This window comes from Pleuronectes platessa, chromosome 6, assembly GCF_947347685.1.
Source record: "Pleuronectes platessa chromosome 6, fPlePla1.1, whole genome shotgun sequence".
NCBI lineage: Eukaryota > Metazoa > Chordata > Actinopteri > Pleuronectiformes > Pleuronectidae > Pleuronectes > Pleuronectes platessa.
In genome coordinates this window covers 4,257,281-4,279,254 of record NC_070631.1, presented here as the reverse complement: position 1 = coordinate 4,279,254, position 21,974 = coordinate 4,257,281, and the positions used below count along the sequence as shown (strand labels likewise).

The window sequence follows — 21,974 nt, the reverse complement described above, 5'->3', positions numbered from 1 at the left end:
TCGGGAATTTCACACGCTCGTTAAAAGGCCAAGTGAACAGCACATAACTGTTATCCTGGAAAATGTACAAATGTTTATTTATGCTGTGAAGTTTGTTGTTCTTCTACTTGACATATTTTTTAAATCTAGCTGCTCCCTGAAGTGTTATTGTCCTCCTTTCTCTTTTTTAAAATAAACTAAACACTTATTGAACAAAATAAGTTTTGTCAATATTATTATTCACCATTTACCATCTCCTTTATTTTTACTTCTACTGAAAAACACTGTGTGCTTCAACAAGAAACTATTTTCAAAATATATATTCATTGATGTAGATAGATAGATAGATAGATGGATAGATAGATAGATAGATAGATAGATAGATAGATAGATAGATAGATGGATAGATAGAAAGATTATAAAGATATAGAACATGTTGTGTATGGGTGAGAGTGTGTTTCTCTGGATGCGTGTGGATGTTCAGTAATCAGGAATAAAATAATTAGTGGATTAATTAATTACGATTTTTATTATTGTAAACTTAATATTTTGTTTTTTTTGCCCTGTTGCTTAGAAAAAAGACACTTGAAGACATCACTGTGGGATTTAAGAAACTTTTTCACAATTTCAGTTATTCCGTTCATATGTTTATAATGATAATGAAGAATAATAACTATAACATTGAAAGCAGGAGACAACTGGACTAAGGTAGATACTGATTTACTATCTGACATTTTAAGAGGTAAAGTTCTAAAATGATGCTTAATTCGACAGTAAAAGAAGAGAAGAGGATCATTTTGAGTTCATAGACACAAACATGTCTGGAGCCACAGACTGAAGAGTAGATGACGCCCCCTTGTGGTAGAATACCGGTCCACCACAGGGTGAAGCTTTATTGTGCAGTCGAATCCAAGTGTTAAAAACAGTAGAACAAACTCAAGAAGCGCAGACGATTTATTAAAGTCTTTACACAGTGTGTTATTTCAGACATATTACGTTAACATTCTCTAGATACAGTGAAATGATATGAGAGATAAAGCATTTAAATAAGGATTATATATGTTTTTAACAGGTTTCAATCTGTGGTTTTAAATCCAAGTCGTCTCAATTTATAAGTTAGAAGTGAACATATCACAACTTTCCATGCTCAACAAGTGCTGCAGACTTTAAGCTCTGACACAGACGCAGACACACACACACACACACACACACACACACACACACACACACACACACACACACACACACCACTAACCCTAAAACCACTTATTAGCTCTCAAACATCCTCAAGTTGTGAGGACTGAATAAAGTCCCCCCTCTCCTTAAGATCTGTGACTCAATCTGGTCCTCACAAAGATATTACATGTACTCTCTCACACACACACACACACACACACACACACACACACTGACACACACTCACATACACACACACAGGAACAGCAGAGCAGGCCGACTGCTGCAGCACGTCGACACTCAGGCCTCTTGGCGATGATTGTCCTGTAACTGTTCCCTAAAACACTTTCAAGTATCTTCTGAAATGTAGGAAAAATCTTATTACAAATGACTTCAGACCTATTCTCATCTGTCCTTCACTCCTACTGCCCAATCTGTCAAAGCCTGTGTCTTCACAGCCACAAGAGGAAACCACAACACTGCGTGGTCTGTGTCCAAAGTGCATGTCTGCACAACGCCCGGCACATCTTCTACCTCCGCCTTAATAACCACAAAGAGGAGCAGACCGTCAAAGGCACATGAAGCTGAACACTCTGCTTTACTTTCACTTTGCTCGACGCTCCGGCCGAGCAGCGGTTCCACGAGCATCCGTCAGAAAAAAACTAAACACTGGTTGAATTTGGTCGAGTTCATTCTGTCACGATGCAACACATCTTACAGTTTGTAGTTCAAACAGCGCCATGCTTCGGTTATATACGTTTACAGAGATGCAGAACCTCGGACTGTTAACATGTGATTATTCTACAACGGACACATTCAAAGTTGATTTTATATGATGAAAATCACAAACGTGTCAGTTCTTTATTTACAGAGGACAAGTGCATGAAGTCAGTTCGCTGTCGTTTCATTTGTGGTTGAAGAAGCCTGTCGCTTTGGCCTGAGGACCCATCAACATCCTGGCTTGATTCTTGTGAGTGATGTGAATCTGGAAAGAAAAAAAACACAAAAGCGGAATGTGGAGTAAATGACATGGTAGCTTCAGGATGTGATTCCTGCAGTGTGTTGTTTTGTGTGTAGTTACCGTGCAGGGAGGCTGCATCCACGGCTCCCCGTCTATCTGCATTGGTAATGCTTTCTTTGTCCTGGGATCAGCAAAGAAAACCAATGACTGTCACGTGTCATTAAAATACCAATAGAAAAAACCCAGCATACATAAGTACTGTTATGTAAAGATCCAGAGAAGGATCCTCGTCAGTCAGACAGGTCTGAACACGTCCGTGTGGCGGTGGCTCACCTGATGGTGATCTGGGAGGTTTTGGCGAGTCTCACCGCGCTCTTCAGGCCCGTGTAGATCTGACCCATCTCCATGGCTCCTTCCAGGCCGACCACCTCTAACCGACGGTCACCGAGATCTGAGAGGGACACGAGGACACGGGGACATGAGGACACGAGGACACAAGGACAACCGGGGCAGAGACATTGTTCAGTCACACAAACATTATGCTCATCTTACAACTATAAGTGTCAGTAGAATGGGGTTAGAATTAACCCTCCACCTACACAGACAGACAGACAGACAGACAGACAGACAGACAGACAGACAGACAGACAGAGAGAGAGAGAGGTAGATAGGTAGATAGGTAGATAGATAAATAGATAGATAGATACACAGATAAATAGATAAATAGATAGATAGATAGATAGATAGATAGAATGATAGATAGATAGATAGATAGATAGATAGGTAGATAGATAGATAGATAGATAGATAGATAGATAGATAGATAGATAGATAGATAGATAGATAGATAGATAGATAAATAGATAGATAGATAAATACACAGATAAATAGATAAATAGTGAGAGAGATAGAAAGATAGATAGATAGATAGGTAGATAGATAGATACAGTGCCTTGCATAAGTATTCACCCCCCTTGGACTTTTTCCCATTATGTACTGTTACTAACTGGAATTCAAATAGACTTAAATAAACTTTTTCCCGTTTGATCAACAAAACATGCATAGTACTTTGGAGGTGCAAAATAAATTTTATTGTGACACAAACAATAATGAGAACAAAAAAGTTGACATCTGTTGGGTGCATAAGTATTCACCCCTGTGTCAATACTTGGTAGAACCCCCTTTCGCTGCAATTACAGCTGCACGTCTTTTGGGGTATGTCTCTACCAGCTTTGCACATCTAGAGATGGAAAGGTTTGTCCATTCTTCTTGGCAAAAAAGATGAAGCTCAGTCAGATTGGATGGAGACCGTCTGTGAACCGCAATCTTCAAGTCTTGCCATAGATTCTCTATTGGATTGAGGTCTGGGCTTTGACTGGGCCATTTTAAGACATTAACATTCTTTAATCCAAACCATTCCTTTGTAGCTCTGGCTGTATGTTTAGGGTCATTGTCCTGCTGGAAGATGAACCTCCGCCCCAGTCTCAAGTCTTTTGCAGACTGCATCAGATTTTCTTCAAGGATTTCCCTGTATTTGGCTCCATCCATCTTTCCCTCTATTCTGACCAGTTTCCCTGTACCTGCTGAAGAGAAGCATCCCCACAGCATGATGCTATCACCACCATGTTTCAATGTTGGGATGGTGTGCTCAGGGTGATGGGCAGTGTTTTTTTATTTGTAAATAATTGTGAAATCCATGTAATATTTCCCCCCACTTCCAAATGATGCACTATTTTGTGTTGGTCCATTACATAAACTCACAATGAAATAAATTTTAAACTGTGGTTATACCATCACAAAATGTAGAAAAGTCCAAAGGGGGTGAATACTTATGCAAGGCACTGTAGATAGATAGATAGATAGATAGATAGATAGATAGATAAATAGATAAATAGATAAATAGTGAGAGAGATAGAAAGATAGATAGAATGATAGATAGATAGATAGATAGATACACAGATAAATAGATAAATAGATAGATAGTGAGATAGATAGATAGATAGATAGATAGATAGATAGATTGATAGATAGATAGATAAATAGATAGATACACAGATAAATAGATAAATAGATAAATAGTGAGAGAGATAGAAAGATAGATAGAATGATAGATAGATAGATAGATAGATACACAGATAAATAGATAAATAGATAAATAGATAGATAGTGAGATAGATAGATAGATAGATAGATAGATAGATAGATAGATAGATAGATTGATAGATAGATAGATAGACAGATAGATAGAGATATAGATAGATTGTAAACACTCATGAATATTCATTCCTCCATCCGTCCATTATCTTGACCACTTATCGTTTGAGGGTGGGGGGGGGGGGGGGGGGGAGGCTGGAGCTAACATTAGGTGTGAGGTGGGTTACACCCTGCACAGGTCACAAGTCCACAAACAGCCGTTAACAACCACATTCACACCCACAGTCAATGTGAAGTGTTCAACTGACACAACCCCAAACCTCACACATGCACACTTCACACGTTAGGACGACTCCGTCCACACTCATGAATATCAGTCCTGTGAACACAAGTTTTTCATCTTGATTCATGAATTATTCTCCAGGAAAACAATGAAAATTATGAATATCAACATATTTTGCAACTTGCTCAGTCGTCACAAGTTCAAAAACAGGTTTTATGAAGCCACTGTGACCTTTGACCCTTGACCTTTGACCACCAAATTGAATAGTTTTACCCTTGGGTCGCTAATTTTAAAGAAATTCCTTCAAGGCGAGCTGAGATATCATGAATGCAGATTTCCAACCGACATGTTTGACTTCACACGTCATCAGCCTTCTCACCTTGAGACGCCACTTTGAGGATTTCTGGGTCGGTGATCACCTCCGGCTCCTCCTGACTGGACAGCGCCTTCGCGTCCCCTTTTTTGGTCTCGCCCCACAGGTTGGAGCCCCCGTGCATGCTGGGAATGTTGAGTACAGCGACGCCCTCTAGCGACAGGCTGCTGAGGTCCAGGGCCGTACCGCAGCACTGAGGGGGGTGGGGAGGAGGGGGGGGGGGTTGCAGCAAAGTGACACATCAGCATCATACACATTGCACACGTGCACCTGTGGTGAGGCCCGCGCTGTGCTCTCACCTCGATCGTTAGACTCTCGTTCAGCTTCTTGCAGGAAGCAGAGATGGTCTCTGATGTGGCGAATTCAAAATACCACAGCTTGTTCTTCATTCTGCAATCAAACAGAAGTGAGTTTCAGGCTTGAGACATGTTTGACTTCCACTGAACATTTTCCTCTTTTCAGCACACACGCCTCTCTTCAGCAGGAGGAGGCGGAGCCACAGACGCCTGCGTGTGACCTTTATCAGTTTTAAGAATCAGTCGACACCAGCAGGAAAAAGGAAAAACAGCTGACGACGTCGAGTTGAGATCAAGACAAACTGGTTTTCTTCCCCTGAAGAGATCGATTCCTACCTGCTGTTGAACTTCTGCGGATGTTTCTCCCTCATCGTGTGGAAGCGGTGAGCGATGGACGCGTCCTGTCAACGCAACACAACAAAGACACTTTACAAAACACTCAAACACAAACACTTCCTCTTGTGAGACGTATTTCTGAGAAAACTCACAACTCCGATGGAGAAGTAGTTGTTGATGATCTCGTAGGGCACCGGGTCTCCCTTCTCCTGGCTCTGGTCTGTGATGACCTGCACGCTCCAGCGGTCCATCAGCACCTCGGAGCTCCCCTCGATGTCCTTCAGGATACGAGTCAGATCCTCGCCGTCATATCCTGCACGGTGGAAAACAAGAGGATCAATCTTTAAACATTTAAAAAAAGAAACATCTCTTAAATGTCATTATTTTGATAGTAAAGAAAGCCGTTCCCCACCTCCTCCCCATCGCAGACAGCGTGCCAGGTCATTTCCTGTCCCCAGAGGAAGCACAGCGACGGGTGGTCGTACCTGCAGATTGGCTTTGTCTGATTGTAAGAGAAAAGGAAAACACAGAATGCAGGATCATGAGAATTGCCACCAGGAGCTCACACAGGTCTTTTAATGGAGCTCAACCCGACGGTCTCACCTATCGCGTCCAGGATCCAGCCGACTGTGCCGTCCCCCCCGCACACCAAGATCCTGAAATCCTGCAGATTCCTGAAGAAGCTCAGTCTGGAAGAAATGTGAAGATAAATATAACGACAGCAAACGATACGGGCCTGAAATATATTTAGAACAAAGTGTTTTGAAAGATACTAACAATCTGCTGGTTACTCACCCTGGACCAGGTCCACCGTTTGAAAGGTTGTAAACCTGCCGTGGGTTCAGTAAATACTGGAACTTACGCAGGACCCTGAAACAGATAAAACCAGAATAAACAATATGAACATTTTAAACAATTAGTTCTACATGAATGTGTTTTTCTTTTTTTGGATTCACCTCTCTCCCTGCTTGCCTCCACTTTTAGGATTGACAAACACCAGAAGAGGATGGGTGTTTGACACAGGGCTGATCTGAATGACATCAAAGAGTATATTGATATTAATAACACATTTTTTATAGCACTTTGTTTTATCAGCAAGAAAACGACACCAGACAGGAAGATAAAATGAGAATAAACAGGACAAACTGCACACTTATGAATTTAATTAACGCCCTCAGGATGTTAAAGGAAGTGAACAGACATGTCCTTGATCCACGTCCTAATCCAGATCCACACCTATATTAAATGATCTCTTCCCTGACTCACACCAGATCCCTTCACCAAGTTTCCTGATAATCCATTTAATACTTTTTGTGTAATCCTGCCGACTCACACACAAACAAATTCCAGTGAAAACAGAACCTCCTTGTCCGAGCTCATGATTCAGTGTGAATAAGAGTCGATGTCAATTATTAGTAAAAGTTTCCAAGAAAAGAAAAGTTTGAAGAAAGGGATTTAAAAGTCTCTCTAAGTTCATTCGGCTCAAATAGCAAAAAGCTCGGTCGCCCTTTGTCATGAGGTGAGTAACCAGGGCGGTTCTCAGGGGGTCGATGCACCTGAGAGGTTTTTGGGACGGAGGCAATTTAAGGCCTTAAAAGTGAGCAACAGAATTTCAAAATCAATAACAGGTAACGATAGATTAACACGGAAAAATGATAAATAATAAGTATACATGCTGAGTTTACTCTTTACTTTTCTTCACTGTGGAATCAATCTGTACTCAGCCCACAGACGTCAGATTTGTTTAACACCAGAGCCGTCACGAAGCAGAACATTACCTGCAGCACTTGTCCATCAGGAGTCGTGTTGAGCTCGCTGTCGTCCATCGAACCCGAGCAGCAGTTCTTCCCGTTGTTCGGTCTCTCCTTCAGGCAGGAACACAAAGTGCAGAGGGAATACGTGAGCGATGTGGAGAAAGATCTCTCCTCACTGCCGCTGTCAAGGAGCCAGGCAGCCGAGCTTCTACCAGCAGCACAGGAACGGCCCCGGGCTGATGTTGGTGTTGTGCGTTGGTGTTTGTACTGCACACCAGGATGATTCAGTACCTTTATAACAGGATATATGGCCCACGGAGGCAGGATATGGTCCCGGAGCAGCCCACAGCTGCACTCTGTCGGCTCCTGGTCGGCACATTCATCGTGACGCTGTCGAACACAGACAGTGAGGATTGACAGGAGCCATATTTATCTTTTACAGCATGTTTTTTAATCTGTGTTGCGGTGGATTCGTACAGCAGGAAGAATCAAGGAGAAGAGCAGAGGAGGAATTAAGCAGATATTAAAGCAGAGACACTGAAAACACACTTTCAGACGCAGTCACACATTAAGAAGCCTGCTCACCAACGTGTGGCACCACACACAGTGTTTGCCCGTTAAGCCTTGGAAGCTCTTGATCTTCTTCTGGCATTTATCGCACTTCCTGGACTCACAGTTCCCACTCACCCAGTCGTGCGCCGGAACCTGAAATGTGGGACGAGTGTTTTAACATGAAGAGCGGAGCAGAGGACACACAGGATGAAGTGAAGAGACACCTGGCATTACCCCCATGTCTTTCTTGGACTTCACAAACGTCCTGGTGCAAGGAGCCGGGTTCTTGTTAGCGCAGCGTCCGTGGACCGTGTACCTGCAGCCTGCAAAACAACAAGAACCCAGCTTTCACAGGAATATCAAATATAATTGAGTGTCAATGTGAAAAATGATGTTGCAATTCCCAGTGATAAGTGTGTCACTGCAGCGTCGCCCTCTTCTGGTGAATCCGGGAACTCACAGGTGCAGCACAGCCCTTGCTTCCTCAGCCCGAGCAGCAAGCTCTGACACACGTTGCAGTAAACGGGCTTGTTGAAATGTTTCATCCTCCAGAGGTGCTGCCCGTCCTTCTGGGTCATCTGCTTGGTGAAGGAAGGAAATCATTAAAGATGAGGATGCAAAGACAGAGCAGAGGGTTGTGCTTCAAGCTTTCGTGTTATTGTTCTCGCTCCTCTGCATTTTGAATAGACGACAGAGAGTCTGTAACATAAGAAGCTTATATCCGTTTCCTTTGTTCGGATTTGGATCAAAAAGACGCAGATCCTGTCCTGAGCGTCCTGTGGTACAGGCTCGTGTTTCACAGGGTTTCACACCCACTCGTGACTAACCTCGCCTTAATGACACTGCTGATGATGCAGTGTGTAGTTGGCTCGACACATCCTGACACACTGTGCAGCACCGGGGCTGCTCACATCCACGCCGGCTGTAATCTCAAGGTCTCGACACAAGATTATAAAGATGCTTTCCATCTGTTTACTGAGCGACCGGGGCTCTTATCCAGATTACACTCTCAAATGCTTTTTTTATATTATATTTTCCCTGCAGGATGAATCAGCCTCGATTTCTGCATGAGGCAAAGCGGGCGGCCCACGGGGGGGGGAAGCACGCTGCGCCTGTGAGGGGGCTGAGTTTATGCAACCCCGGGCTTCAAATGTCTATTGGTGGCTTGAAATAGGCCGAGGGGGGAAGTCCCTGGCATTGTTGTGGAGGCCGAGCCCAGTGACAGAGTCCGCTTCGTGGTTTTAGAAACTGCCACAGTGAGCGGCCAGACACACACAGTCTCACAGTGTGTTGCTTTTTACACTCCTGGCAACACAATCCACACAACTGGCCTGTCCTTGATTAAAGGTAATGGTTTTTTTAAAGGGGACATATTATGAGAATTCCACTTTTGTAGTGCTTCTACATGTTAATTTGGGTATCTGGCATTTCTACCGTCCCAAAAACTCTGGAAAAAAACAACTCCCGCGATTTGTTGTGGTTCCTCTAGCCAGGCTCACGGGGGGGTGTGGGGGGCGGGGCACTCAAAACAGGTCAAATCTGAGGAGGGCTGTTTTAAATGATCCTTGTGGTATTTTGACCAGGATATGCTACAGACATTTCATTAAGACCCCGAGGAACCATATCAACTGTGGTGAAATGGGCGTAATATGTCCCCTTTAAGGGAGGATGTGCTGCCATCGTGGACATGGTTTATTTCTCTAGTCAAATAAAGTGCATCCGCCTGAAGATTACCATTTTATGCAAGTGCTGTTAAAATGTGGCCACAGATTGAACCGGGCACAGAGAAAACACTAAAGTGCTCAGATGGTGCCGAGTTTGCATGAGAAGCGATGACATTATCACGCACTGTAACACTGAGTCGGCACAAACAGGGCCCTTATAGACGGGGGGGGGGGGGGGGGGGGGGCACGCGAGGACAGGATTTCACAAGAGCAGTATAAGTGGCTGTTTTACTACTCTGCAAGACGCCTGCTCTCAAAATGAAATACATCCGAGCCAGAGCCGGGCACTTCAGTGGAAAGAGGAAAATGGTTTCAAAGCACCTTCAGGCCCAGCAGCACCAGCAGGGGGACGTTGTTCATGCCCCCCTCCACCCACTCCTCCAGAGACACCGTGCCGCTGCTGTCAGCATCAATAGCCGTCATCATGTCCTTCAGAACCTGGTGAAATGATACGTGGTTGTTTTTTTTTATTTCATCTCTGAATCACTTATTTTCCATCACTTAAAGAAACACCACACGTTTCCTGAAACCGGTCATGCATGAGAATGTGTGAATGTGATTGAAGCAGAGAGGTTTATGATTTTTTTACTGGTCCTAGCAAATGAGTGACAGGTGGCGCCATGTGCACGACACGTCATCAAGGACATCTTGTGCAAACAAATGTGCATTTACTACAGTGTCATGGCTGAAGGTGCAGTGTGCACAGGGTTCTAGGTGTTTCCCGGGTGTCTACATTTCAGAGCAGTGCATCGTGGGACTTACCGGCCTCAACTCTGACACATCCCAGCCCAGGTATTCTGCAGCATGCATCATCTGAGCAATAATCCTGTCCACTTCCTGTTTGAAAAAAGGACCAGGAGACTCGTTTGTTAGAGGTGCAGACAGTTTCTATGACATGTTACTTCACAGTCTCGACAACTTACCGAGTTGTCGAGGACTCCGTTCCCGTCTCGGTCATAGAGCTTGAAAGCAACTAAAGAGAGAAAGGGAAATGAGAGTGGAAGGAGCTGCACGGGGAGTCATCACTCACGTTATTGTTGGCAAGAAAAAAAAAAAACAAGCGACTCACACTCCAGCTTGTCCCGGGGCTGGTCGTCCTCCAGCAGAGAGAAGTAACAGGACACGTCCTTCAGAAAGACCTCCTCTACAGGAGACAGGGAGGAGAGACGCTGCAGTCACAAGCTGAACCACACAAACGTGCACTGATAGACGACTGCATGCCTAATAGGCCGGTGTGTGAATTGATAAGGGCTTGTTACAGAGTTGTGTTGTGTGTAATCTCACTGGTGCTGTCTTCCTGGGTGGGTTCAGAGTTTTGGAACGAGAGGAAGAGTCGCTGGCAGAGGGCCACAGGGAAGTCCTCCACTCCTAAGTACGTCTTCAGGAACAGACGGAAGCCTTCTTCATTGATGCACTGGTGGAAACAATGAACGAGTGAGTCACACTTTAAAAAGAAGTGTATCAACCATCTGTGTGTGTGTGGTAACTTCTGCATTTGTCCAAAATCCACTCTGCTGAGAATAAGGGAAGATTGTTGCTCCTGAGAAAAACAAGTCCTGTTGTTTTGATTATGGGATCCAAGATGTTTCTCTGCAGAACTTAATTTATCATTTATGAATAAAAACTCGTCTCCAGAACTGGAGCGGTTGCAGGATTCTTACTGTGACAATTACATATGATAGAAAAACAGGATTTTAGACCATCTGTCTGGTCTGGTATCTGTTTCTCACACAAAGAGCTGCCGCAGGGCTCGATCACAGTGAACCACAAACCCACTTCTTGTTGACATAATTCCATTTCCATGGCTGATGCCCTGCAGAGCGGCAGCAGTAATAAATAATGCCACTGCAAAGGCAGGCGGATCACAAGAAGAAGAACAACAGAGAGAGAAGTACCGCACTGCAGCTGTGTGTCTCCACCGACCGATGCAGTGTCAGTCCAAATGAAATCTAATTCCAGACTCACATGAGGTCAGGGTGAACTTAAGCCAATGAAATCGTTTGAGTCCAAGTGACTGGTGAAGAGGCCGAAACCGTGGCCATGACCTTTGACCTCCAAACTATGATCAGGTCAACCTTGTCTTGTTGAAATTCTCTTCAGGCGATTCCTGAAATATCACGAGGTCACTGGGACCTTGATCAGAAGATGGGATTGTCCACACACCAGTTGATGCTTGTGAATTTATTTCCCCCTCCAGGTAGGTAGCGTGTCAGAGTCACTGTGACATTGACCTTCCACCAACTAAACCGAATCAGTTCTTCCATGAGTCAAAGTGAGCGTTTGTACCAGAGGGAATTCCCTCACGGAGCTCTTGAGATGATCTTGTTCACAACAACACCATGAAAACCTTCTGCCTCCAGTCACCAGCTGTCACACGAGTGCAGGGCACAGCCTCACTATTATGCAAACAACATTTACATTATATTCAAACAAAATAAATTGTCCTTTGCAGCTTAGAAGTTATATACTTGTAGTCTATGACACTATTTATGTTTCCTTTTACGACTGTGTAGTTAAATCATCCATCATAAAGTCATAACGTCTTTCCAGATGTACAGATCTGGAAAGACGTTTTTTAAATCACATCTGCGCTGACTCCGCCCCGAGGCCTGTAGGCAAAACCAAGTGGAGTCATTTACATTTGCAAGAGAGGTTTCTCCCGGACGGCTCCATCAACGTGATCAATGGGTACGAATCTAATTAATCAGCGCAGAACAATCAATAACCAAACATTGTACATTAATCACACGCTCATTTCCCAGTGGACGGCTCCGCTCAGAGTCATAACTCAGCCGAGTCCTGCGTCTCGAGAGGCCTGGAGCCGACCTCGTGTTGAAAGCATCAGGGTGCGGCGCCCCCCCTCACCTCTCCGTGTCTGTGCCGGGCCAGACGGCCATCTGCATCGAACTCCCTCAGCACGTCCTTCACCTTCAGGCTGCAGTCTGGAAGCAGAGACACACAGGGTCACACAGGGACACACACACACACACACACACACACGTGGGGCCGGCGCTCAAAACTCTATGAAAACACATGAATCACAAAGAAGCTGGGGAACAGAGTGTGGGCATGCTTTATATCCAAAACAACAGAATGCTACGTCTCTCTGGATATGAAAAACCATACACTAGTATAAATGAATGTGTGTGGGTGGCTGGGAGAGGGGGGCTGGGGGGCTGGGGGGCTGGGGGGGGATAAGTGCTGAGAAAGCCGCCCGCCCGCTCGTCTGTACTCACACTCAATGTACTGCTGCAGCTGGATGAAGTCGACAGAGTTCAGCTCCTTCACCTCTGGGTTTGTGGGGGTGGACATGGTGCCTGCTTCTGCGCCAACCGCCTGCCTGTGCTCGGGCGGGAGAGAGAACCGGTGAGACACAGATGAGGGAAGAGGAGGAGGAGGTGGGTGCACGGTCGCCTCCTGCTTCTTTTTGTAAAAGCAACAAGAAAAAAAGAGCGTCGCTGCGAGCGAGAGATAACATCTCCCGTTGAGTCGCGGCTCAGGAACACGACTGCAGACGAGGAGGCTCACACTCCACAAGCAGACCTTCAGAGGATGATAACACACAGAGCCCCACACAACAACACTTTGATATGTCCTCCCTCATAAACCTGTCTCTTCTAAACGTGCATTTAAATACACTTTTTATTCCAATAAGAAGTTTATGTCTTCACTCCTGTCGTCCTGATTGTTAAGTGATTCATATTTTTGTTGGTAATGTTTGTTAATGTTGGATCTGGAGCAGGAAGCGGATCAAAGGATATTCTTTTAAAGACTGAGAGTTATTTTTCAACATCTTCATTGATTTCTGAGAGAATAACTGAGGAAGATCTTAATAAGAGAATCGGGCTTATTAAGAGGGGGAGAGATATCTGAGTGCGTACAATGTGGAGCAGATCAATTTAAATATGGTTTCATAAGGGGGATTAGATATCTTTCAGCAAAACCTACAGATCCGCTCTGCACCAAAAAATACAGTGGGATGGGACCTGGAGCCAGAGATTTAATAATTTCATTTTGGTGCACATTCTTAAATTGTTTTCCTGATATTAATATATTTCTATGAGTGTGTGGAATTCGGTGCACCTGGATTCAAGGGGCCTACATGACGAAGCTCACTGGGTTGATTCTACATCTCTTTCCATCTTTAATACGTTAAAGCTTCTTAAAACTGGTACACGAGTCTGGCAGAAACGATGTCAGGCTGAAGGAACCCCTGATACTTGGACTCAAGGGATTTCCCTGCAGCCCAAATCTCCTTCCATGCACTCATTAGCCCATTTAAGGTTTATAAAAACAACCAGTAATGCTCTGTACTTGGTTTGGTTTGGCACAGGAGAGATGTTGACGGTGAAATGTCGAAATGCAGAGATGAACAATCGTATCTTGCAGAGAGATCGGAAAAAAACAAATTAACTTCTGTAGGAAGCTCCCCCTTCAAACGGAGGGAAGAGACATGAAGTCATGCAAGGTAAAAAGTGAGCGAGACTATGAATCACACACAGAACTGGAACCTGTTATTGGAATAAAAAGTTGGTGAAGCATGTTATTCTGAAACTGAACACATGAAGTTTGAATGGACATTTGCTTAAAGAGGAAAAGGAAGGTTTCCCCAAAGGAGAAATGAGTCCACAGAGCTGCAGTTTGCTGCTTTACATATAAACAACATCAGAGAAAACATAAAAGACACGTTTGATATTAACGACACGATGGTTTTAGACGTAAGAAAAGACGCATTACAGAGCTGAGTGCTGCAGGAAGTTCCTTAAGACGTGATGGCAAATAGATAAAGTTCATTAATCATTGAAGAAATAGGAGGAACTAGTTAATGGAGGAGAGAAAGTCGTATCCTGTCACCAGGTAAGAAACACCGGCGCAGATAGAGACTGAATTTACAGAGTGTCGGCTGATAATCGATATGTTTTGCAGTTATGTTTGAAATATGATCTTATGAGTCTGTTCTAACGAGCAGCAGGAAGTAGAGCACAAGCTGTCCCGCTCGGCTAATGCATCTTTTTCACGGCGAGAAGATTTAGAACCAAGGCCGTGAAACATCTGATGGAGAGAATACGATATCCTCTTATCGACAAAAGAAGAATATATGAGTTGTAAAGTGCATATACATCTGCAGTGGACCAATTCTATTGAAATTCACTAGATCACACACAATCTAAAATATTTCTGACTTTTTTCATCCAGATCCATGAATTATTCTAAATGAAATTGTTGTTATTGTTAAAGAAAGTGAAAAACATACCACACCAAATCTTTGAGATGATAGAATATAATACACAGTCTGATCATCTTCAGTTAGATGTTCTGTGTGACTCACTTCATCACTTCCTCTCTTCATGTCACAACTTTTCCTTTTACCGTATATTCTATGATTCACCGTTACCTTGGAACCAGTCAATCTAAACTCTCACTTTGACGTCCCACAGGCTTCAGGGTGATTCAGAGTCTGAAGCAAGGTTCACGTCTTTGTTCCATTGTTCCCATTTGATCTGGTAAGCTTCTCACATCGTGATTTATGAATCACACTGAAGGATTCTGCCCAACATGCGCACTTCCTGTCGTCATCACCGAGGTGGGCCGTGTCGACCTCTACTTGACCTTGATTGGTTTGTGGACTGGCGAGGGCGTGTTGTCAGTGCAGTTGTGGGTGTAAACTTGTTTCTGTTAAGTGCTGAGAAAAAATGACTGAACCGGTTCCCTTCAATAACTTCGTGGCTGCAGTCATATTAATTATTATTATTACTAGTAGTAGTAGTAGTAGTAGTAGTAGTAGTGGTAGTGGTAGTAGTATTCTGTCCTCGTGGTTCAAACCTAAGGAATCCTGTCAGAGGATCTTTCTCTTCTTCTGTTGTTTGATGCTGCCTCCACTTCCTGCCACTGGTCTGAAACTCCAAAGTCTCCCACAACAGTGTTTTCACACTGGTCCAGTTCGATCCAGACCGAGGCATCTGATTGGTCTAAAGTTTGGTCCCTTGGTCCCGACCAAACAAGGTCTTGGTTAAAATCGGCGCTCAAACACTTAAAATAACAAAATAAAACAATAAATAATCTGAATTGTTTTCATGTTAAAACTCGTCTTGAGTTGTGTGATGCAATCGCTGCATTAGAGCCGGTCTGCATTACATTACCATTACAAGGTAATAATGCAGTGTTGACTTTCTAAATCAATCTGCACTTTGCATGCATTACCATGCAACATTGATGTGCATCTGAAAACAACACAAGGCTCTTAACTCTGGTGGAGTGCACAAGTCAAGAGAATGTGCTTATTGATTTTAATACCAAGTGGAACTTAATGAAAATGGAAAAGCTGGAACAGGAAGTTCAGACTCAGAAGCTCAACAACCAGCTTTGGAAACTGGTCTGATCCTGAAAGGCCACTTGCTGCAGCCTGCAGTGTAACTCAGGTATTTCCCCCAATAAACAATGAGATTTTTATACGAGGATTTAAAGGGGAAATAGCTAAAAATAGAAAAGGATAAATAAACTGACAGATTGAACAGTTAAATACACACGCTGCAAACCGGATTTCCTATTTTTTATCAGAATACATCAACACTCAGCTCCACAGACACAACGCAGGTAGAAGGCAGTGAGCTGGTTTTCAGGCCAGGCTGCTGAAACGCACTTATCACACATTGAAGTGCAGCTTCACCGAGAAAAACAGAAATGAAAGAACCTGGGTGTGGGGGGGGGGGGGGGCAATAATAAAAAAAAATCACCCGTCTGCTCCTTCCATGTGATTAGGCCCCATTTGCTCCCTTCAGACTCTGAGAGGTTCACCCTGTCCTCTCTTAATTCCCTCCAAAGGTCAGCGGCGTTGCCTAGCAGTCGGCCTTTTTCTGCTGCCGATCCGCTGGGCCTGGTCTGAGCCGCCGGCAAAGTGACACGCGGAGGAGTCGTGAGAGGCCATCTGCTGCTGATCACCTGCCCACAGCCGAGAAGAGCTTCTGCTAAATATACACACCTGACTCCATCTTCAAACGCCCCGGCTCATACACGGACTAAATATAGGTCGTCTGAAGTTTATTCACACGGTAATTACAGCTCCGGGTTTAGATGTTGTTTGTTTTTTGATCCTCCCCAGAGGCCGGGATGATGTCATGAGCACCATCATCATCATCATCATCATCATCATCATCATCATCATCACGCTCATCTGGTTCTACAAGATCTGGGGCCTGTCTGAGTAATTTGATTCCCCGCTTCCTGATTAGATAATGATTTGCATGCAGAGCAGGAATCAGGAGCAGGGCGGACACATGGGGGGGCAACAGGAAGAGGAATCCCCTCCGCTCCGAGGGAACCATGAATAGTGCGATGTGGAGAAAAAAACACAACAAAACAATGGCCCCGTCTGAACGAGCTCACTGAGGCGAGTGGGGATATTTCAGCAGGTTGCAGGAATGTCTGAGGCTTGTTAGGACTTAATACAGAGCGTGTGACTAACTGCCTGCGGCCCGGTTCTCATTAACTCACACTGCTGGATTGAGAGTTGTTTCATGAAGGAGCGGCCGACGAGGCTTTGTGGAGTGAGCTGTGCTTGAGATTCCTTTCAGAGGAGATTTGTTGTACGTGGGTTTGCACTGCAGACGGTCTGAGGTATAGACTCTCGCTGCACTCTCCAGCACAAACGCACAAAAAGCAGAAGCCCACTGACTCACTGCTGTCACCGCTTCTTCAAAAAAGAACAGTCTTAATGTTAAAGTGGTTCTCTAGGCAGCAACCACTCCCCCCCCCCCCGCCAGCTAAACCAAACCGACTCTGACCACTCCACTGCAAAAACACCAAATCAACTGCTTCATAAAAAATCACAAGTGGGGGATTAGAGTGGCACACACACAAAAACACACACACACACACACACACGCAGCATGTGTTTAATTATCATCCCTTCATGTCCCTATGTTCAACAGTCAACACCCATAAAAGCCCCTTTCTACATGAGTCACTTGAAGGTTTGCTTGGGGATGACCTTTTTCCACGCGGGCTCATGTTTGTGCAAGCTGTCGTTACACACCCACGCCTTGTGTCAAGGAAATCTGCTGCTCTGCAACACTTGCACGGTGCAGAGCCGTTCGACTCCGTCACCCTGCGGTTGGAAAACACTGCGTAGGTTCTTATTGAGCTGAAGTCGAGAACGTCGGGGGCAGCTGTTTTCCTCCTCCAACTCTTCTCTGGGGCTGAAGTGTGTGCAGATTGCAGTGGGGTGGGGGGGGGGGGGGGTAGGGGGGAGGACGGACGTGCTCTGTTGCTGTGGAAAGTGTTTCCCTCCATCAGCTGCTCTCCGTCAGAGCGCTGCCATGGGTGACTAACAGGTCGGAGAGAAGGGGGGGAGCCCGGTCGGCGAGCTGCGAGTCTTCCCCCTGCACCCCCCCCCCCCCCCCCTCCTCCTCCCTCCCTCCTCCCACACCACCAGCACTGGCCTTCCAAAACCAGAGGCCAAATTACATTCTACATGCAGATGGGACTGTGACTCACTGGAACACTCCCAGTGAACTGTTTGCTCCGGTGGTCGAGCAACAAGCGTTTCACTCAGTGCAACAAACAGCCACGGGAGAAAAATGCCGTTTCTTCACTTTTACAGTATCTGTACCGTGACCACCACTTCCCCTGTTTGTTTTATCTTCACTTTTTCAGAGGCAGGGTAGAACTGGCCAAAAAAAACAACAACCACCAACCGAAGCCTCTGTTGTTCAAAGCAGAATGTGTGTCTCCAGATATGGATCTGCCCGGTGTGAGAATCATCAACTGAATAACACCGTTGCGTAATGAACAGAGACAACAATAAGGACTGCTGTAGAAATGGGGCTTCCCCTTCACTACGACTGTAATTAAAGAAGTGAAAAGCACAACAGATTCCAGGCAGAGGAACAGTTCTGTGCACAATAAACACACGATTGTGAAAACAGAGCAAAAAGAAGAGAGAGGAGAGAGAGGACATTCCCCACGTGTGAATCACTGATTTCTTGTAAATCGAAGGAACGGCTTCCCCTGGCTCTCCGGCTTCAGAGCGACGCCGGCCCCCGTCACCCCGAGCTCAGACGTGAATGGGACTTATATAATAGCTCGTTGTGTGTGGGCAGCTTTGGAGAAGGGCACGGAAACCTGCCCAGACTAGTGAGCGTGCAGCAGCCACTGTTTCTCCCAGTGTGAGAGTGTGCACGTAGACACAACCGAAAACAAAACACTAAATGTCACATTTTTCCAACGCGGTGTCCTGCACCATCCGGGTAAATAGGTCATCCGGGGATCTGAAGGAACTAGAAAATACACGACTGGGAATTGTTTTTTTTTTCTGTATGAATGGACGAAGCTTCACTTGATCAACTTCTAATCACTTCTATGAGCTGATAAATATAAAATCCTACAAAAACGGTTCAAAAAACGTGGTAATTATCACAGGATTTTATAATAAAATGAAGGAAGTGAAGGCAAAATAAAAGAGACAACTGCTGCATTTAGAGAAGTTAAAGATAAAAAAAGACATTAATGCCATTTCTCAGATCACCACAGTCATGCCATAGCAACAGGGCTCAAACAACGGGTCTGAAAAAGAGCCGATAATCATTATGTTTTACAAACCTTGATGAAATATGAAGTTATAAGTTTGTTATATTGGGCAACAGGAAGTAAAATACAAGCTTTTATGATTCACGAGTGCATCTTTTTCATGGTGGAAAGATTTAAACCGAGACCTTGTAGTTTTTTCTATAGAGAAATTAATAAATTCTCCTATTTACAAACGAAAGTGAGTTAATAAGCAACGAGGATTTCACTCAGTCACTTCAAACCTCCAACAGTTCCTGTATGAAACCACATTTAAATTCACTGGAACCATATTTTTTTTGAGAAAAGAGGGGAAATGTATTTTTGTGAAAGTGCCCTATCTATAGGTTTAAGACTGAAAAGTCACCACCCCCCCCCCCCCCCCCCCCCCCCCCTGAACCGGATCTGCACCAAAATTAAATGGTTTCCTTTTTGACGCACACTTTACATGACGAAACATTTCCTCCTTGGACATAAATGTGACATTTATCATGATAATTATAAATATCGACTGATATGAAACTTTTTATCTTCATCTACTTTGTGGCCATATCGCCGACCCCAATAAAAACCACACCACAGAGAGTAGACTGAGCTCAACTGCTCTCAGCTCTCAGCCTCTAGACTCAGACACAACCATCAGCCACAGGACATTTGACCTGATGGACTGATTGAGATCCTTGTCCCCACCGTCCCCTGGAGCAGAAACTGACAGATTAGGCAAAAAGGGTCTGACTCAAGACTTTCCTGTTTGTTTAGCTTCTCCAGGTGTAATGAGGGCAGACAGTCACTCGCAGTCAAAAGACAACATCAGTGATCAGTGCCCACCATCGCCCACCATCCTCCTCTTCCTCACACCACCAGTGGAAACCACTCGGAGGAGTTAAACGTCTTCCTCCCTGTCTCCTCTGCTGCAGCAGCCACATCCTACAACACTCACAGATATCAAGCTGCACCGTGTCGTGTGCTGGCAGCTTCGAGTCAAACACACAGTGGAGACCTTTACTCCAAACTATTTAAAGAGGGCACAACCCAGAATAGTCCAAACCCTGACAGATGAGCTGAGGCCAGGGTTCCCCGTGAAGAAGAAGAAGAAGAAGAAGAAGAAGAAGAAGGAGAAGAAGAAGAAGAAGAAGCTGAAGAAGAAGAAGAAGCAATCTGACATTACAAAGCATCGACTGAACAGAAGCTTATCCCATAATATACATAATCATCTACTGACACATTAGTTTAATCTTTCTTATTTTATTTCATTGATGATTTTAAGCATATTCCCATTGATATTAACTATCAGGCGCTGGTTCTGCAGTTCTCTGTTTACACTGTGTTTGTCTTCACTTACATTTTTAGACATGTATTGTTTTCACTGTATTCTATCATGTAGTGTTGATACTGTAATGTTGGAGCAAGCTAAATAATTTCCTTTGTCTTATTTGATCTAATCAGTTAAATCCATGGTTCACAGCTTTTTATCTTAACCTCCTGTGTGTGTGTGTGTGTGTGTGTGTGTGTGTGTGTGTGTGTGTGTGTGTGTGTGTGTGTGTGTTTGTGTGTGCTTTCTATATGATTTTACTTGATTTGTTTAATGTTCTGTATTTTTTAATTAATTCCTTCACTACATCTGTTTCTTATTGTTTCCTCTCATTCAATGAGTGTGAATAACAGTTATAGAATCATCTCATCTAAAGATCATCTTATCTTATCTCGTGAGGACCTAAAGGGAGAAGACAGAGGATGTAACACCAGTTTAACATTCAAGAGGCAGCAGCTCTGCGCTGTTGGATGTTGAATTACTCAGTAATACACACACACACACACATACACACACGCACACACACACACAAGCACACAAACACGCACACACACACACACACACACACACACTATCTCAGGAGTGTGTAAAGCAATTAAACCCTCGTGCACAGAGCTCGTGCACATCTCTCTCATGTTGTGACAGGAGTCTCTGCAACAGAAACTTCAACACGACGAGTCTGCACCTCTCTCTCTCTCTTGCTCTCTCTCTCTCTCTCTCTCGCTCTCTCTCTCTCTCTCTCTCTGTCTGTGTGTGTGTGTGTTGTGTGTGTGTGTCTCTTTACCTTTCTGTCGCTGGATCACTTCTCCAGAAAACTCGTGGACTCAGAAAAATCCAGGTTTTTCCTCTGAGAAGCAAAGTGTCCGTTAAGTTTATCTGCAGGCAGGAGGAGGAGGCAGGAGGAGACGGGAGGAGACAGGAGGAGGCGGGAGGAGACAGGCGGAGGCAGGAGGAGACGGGAGGAGCAGACTGAAGAAGTGCGGAGCAGTGACTGAGTGCGAGCGGACTCTCCTGACAAGCACCGCCTCAGCTGCTCTGCTCCGCAAACCAACACACCCCCTCCGTCACACAGGGGTGTGTGTGTGTGTGTGTGTGTGTGGGGGGGGGGGGGGGTTCTATAGTTGTGAGGACCGTTATTGTGAGGACATTTTTGTGACTGCTGATTTTGAGGTTTGAATTAGATTTAGGTTTTATATTAGAGTTATGGTTAGAATCTGGGTTTGAAGAAAAGTGTGTGTGTGTGTGTGTGTGTGTGTCTATGTGTGTGTGTGTGTATGTGTGTGTGCATCCAATTGCACATTATGTGGTTTCATTACCATTGTTCATAAGAGCACAGTCATTATTCACAGTCTAATGGTTTAATAGCACAACTCTCACTGGGACCAGTGTTTTTTACAAAACTTTATTTAAAAGGAAGTCGAGTGAGATGAGACAATAAGATGCAAAAAAACAGATGTAGTGACTAAATGAAGACAGTAAATACTATGTGTACAAATACAGAACATTGAACAAT

At 44.5% G+C, this 21,974-nt stretch overlaps 1 protein-coding gene across 2 annotated transcripts; it reads right to left on the bottom strand.

Moving 5' to 3' along the window:
- Positions 1 to 915: 915 nt before the first annotated feature.
- Positions 916 to 21,475, bottom strand: dgkaa (diacylglycerol kinase, alpha a). Of its 2 annotated transcripts, none has more exons than XM_053425207.1 (24): positions 21,246 to 21,475; positions 12,825 to 12,928; positions 12,454 to 12,530; positions 10,873 to 11,002; positions 10,658 to 10,732; positions 10,512 to 10,561; positions 10,351 to 10,425; positions 9,910 to 10,026; positions 8,325 to 8,445; positions 8,099 to 8,187; positions 7,898 to 8,017; positions 7,604 to 7,702; positions 7,337 to 7,423; positions 6,515 to 6,588; positions 6,354 to 6,428; positions 6,162 to 6,247; positions 5,971 to 6,060; positions 5,711 to 5,871; positions 5,559 to 5,623; positions 5,226 to 5,316; positions 4,933 to 5,119; positions 2,450 to 2,567; positions 2,237 to 2,297; positions 916 to 2,140 (listed from the first exon to the last, which is right to left on the bottom strand). In XM_053425207.1, exons 2-24 carry the CDS (start codon positions 12,898 to 12,900, stop codon positions 2,060 to 2,062), a joined length of 2,205 nt encoding a protein of 734 aa, XP_053281182.1. In that variant the 5' UTR covers positions 12,901 to 12,928; positions 21,246 to 21,475; the 3' UTR covers positions 916 to 2,059. The 2 variants fall into 2 exon arrangements, with proteins under 2 accessions (XP_053281182.1, XP_053281183.1); XM_053425208.1 differs by having other exon boundaries at positions 8,325 to 8,442.
- Between the last annotated feature and the right edge of the window lie 499 nt (positions 21,476 to 21,974).

What these genes read in the sequence shown, in the direction of transcription:
- dgkaa (XM_053425207.1), bottom strand. Translation starts at nt 12,900, where the DNA reads ATGTCCACCCCCACAAACCCAGAGGTGAAGGAGCTGAACTCTGTCGAC. An exon ending in GCCCCGGGACAAGCTGGAGT is followed by an intron (nt 10,562 to 10,657) that starts GTGAGTCGCTTG and finishes TTCTCTCTTTAG; the next exon opens with TTGCTTTCAAGCTCTATGAC. An exon ending in ATGTGTCAGAGTTGAGGCCG is followed by an intron (nt 10,027 to 10,350) that starts GTAAGTCCCACG and finishes TCATTTCACCAG; the next exon opens with GTTCTGAAGGACATGATGAC.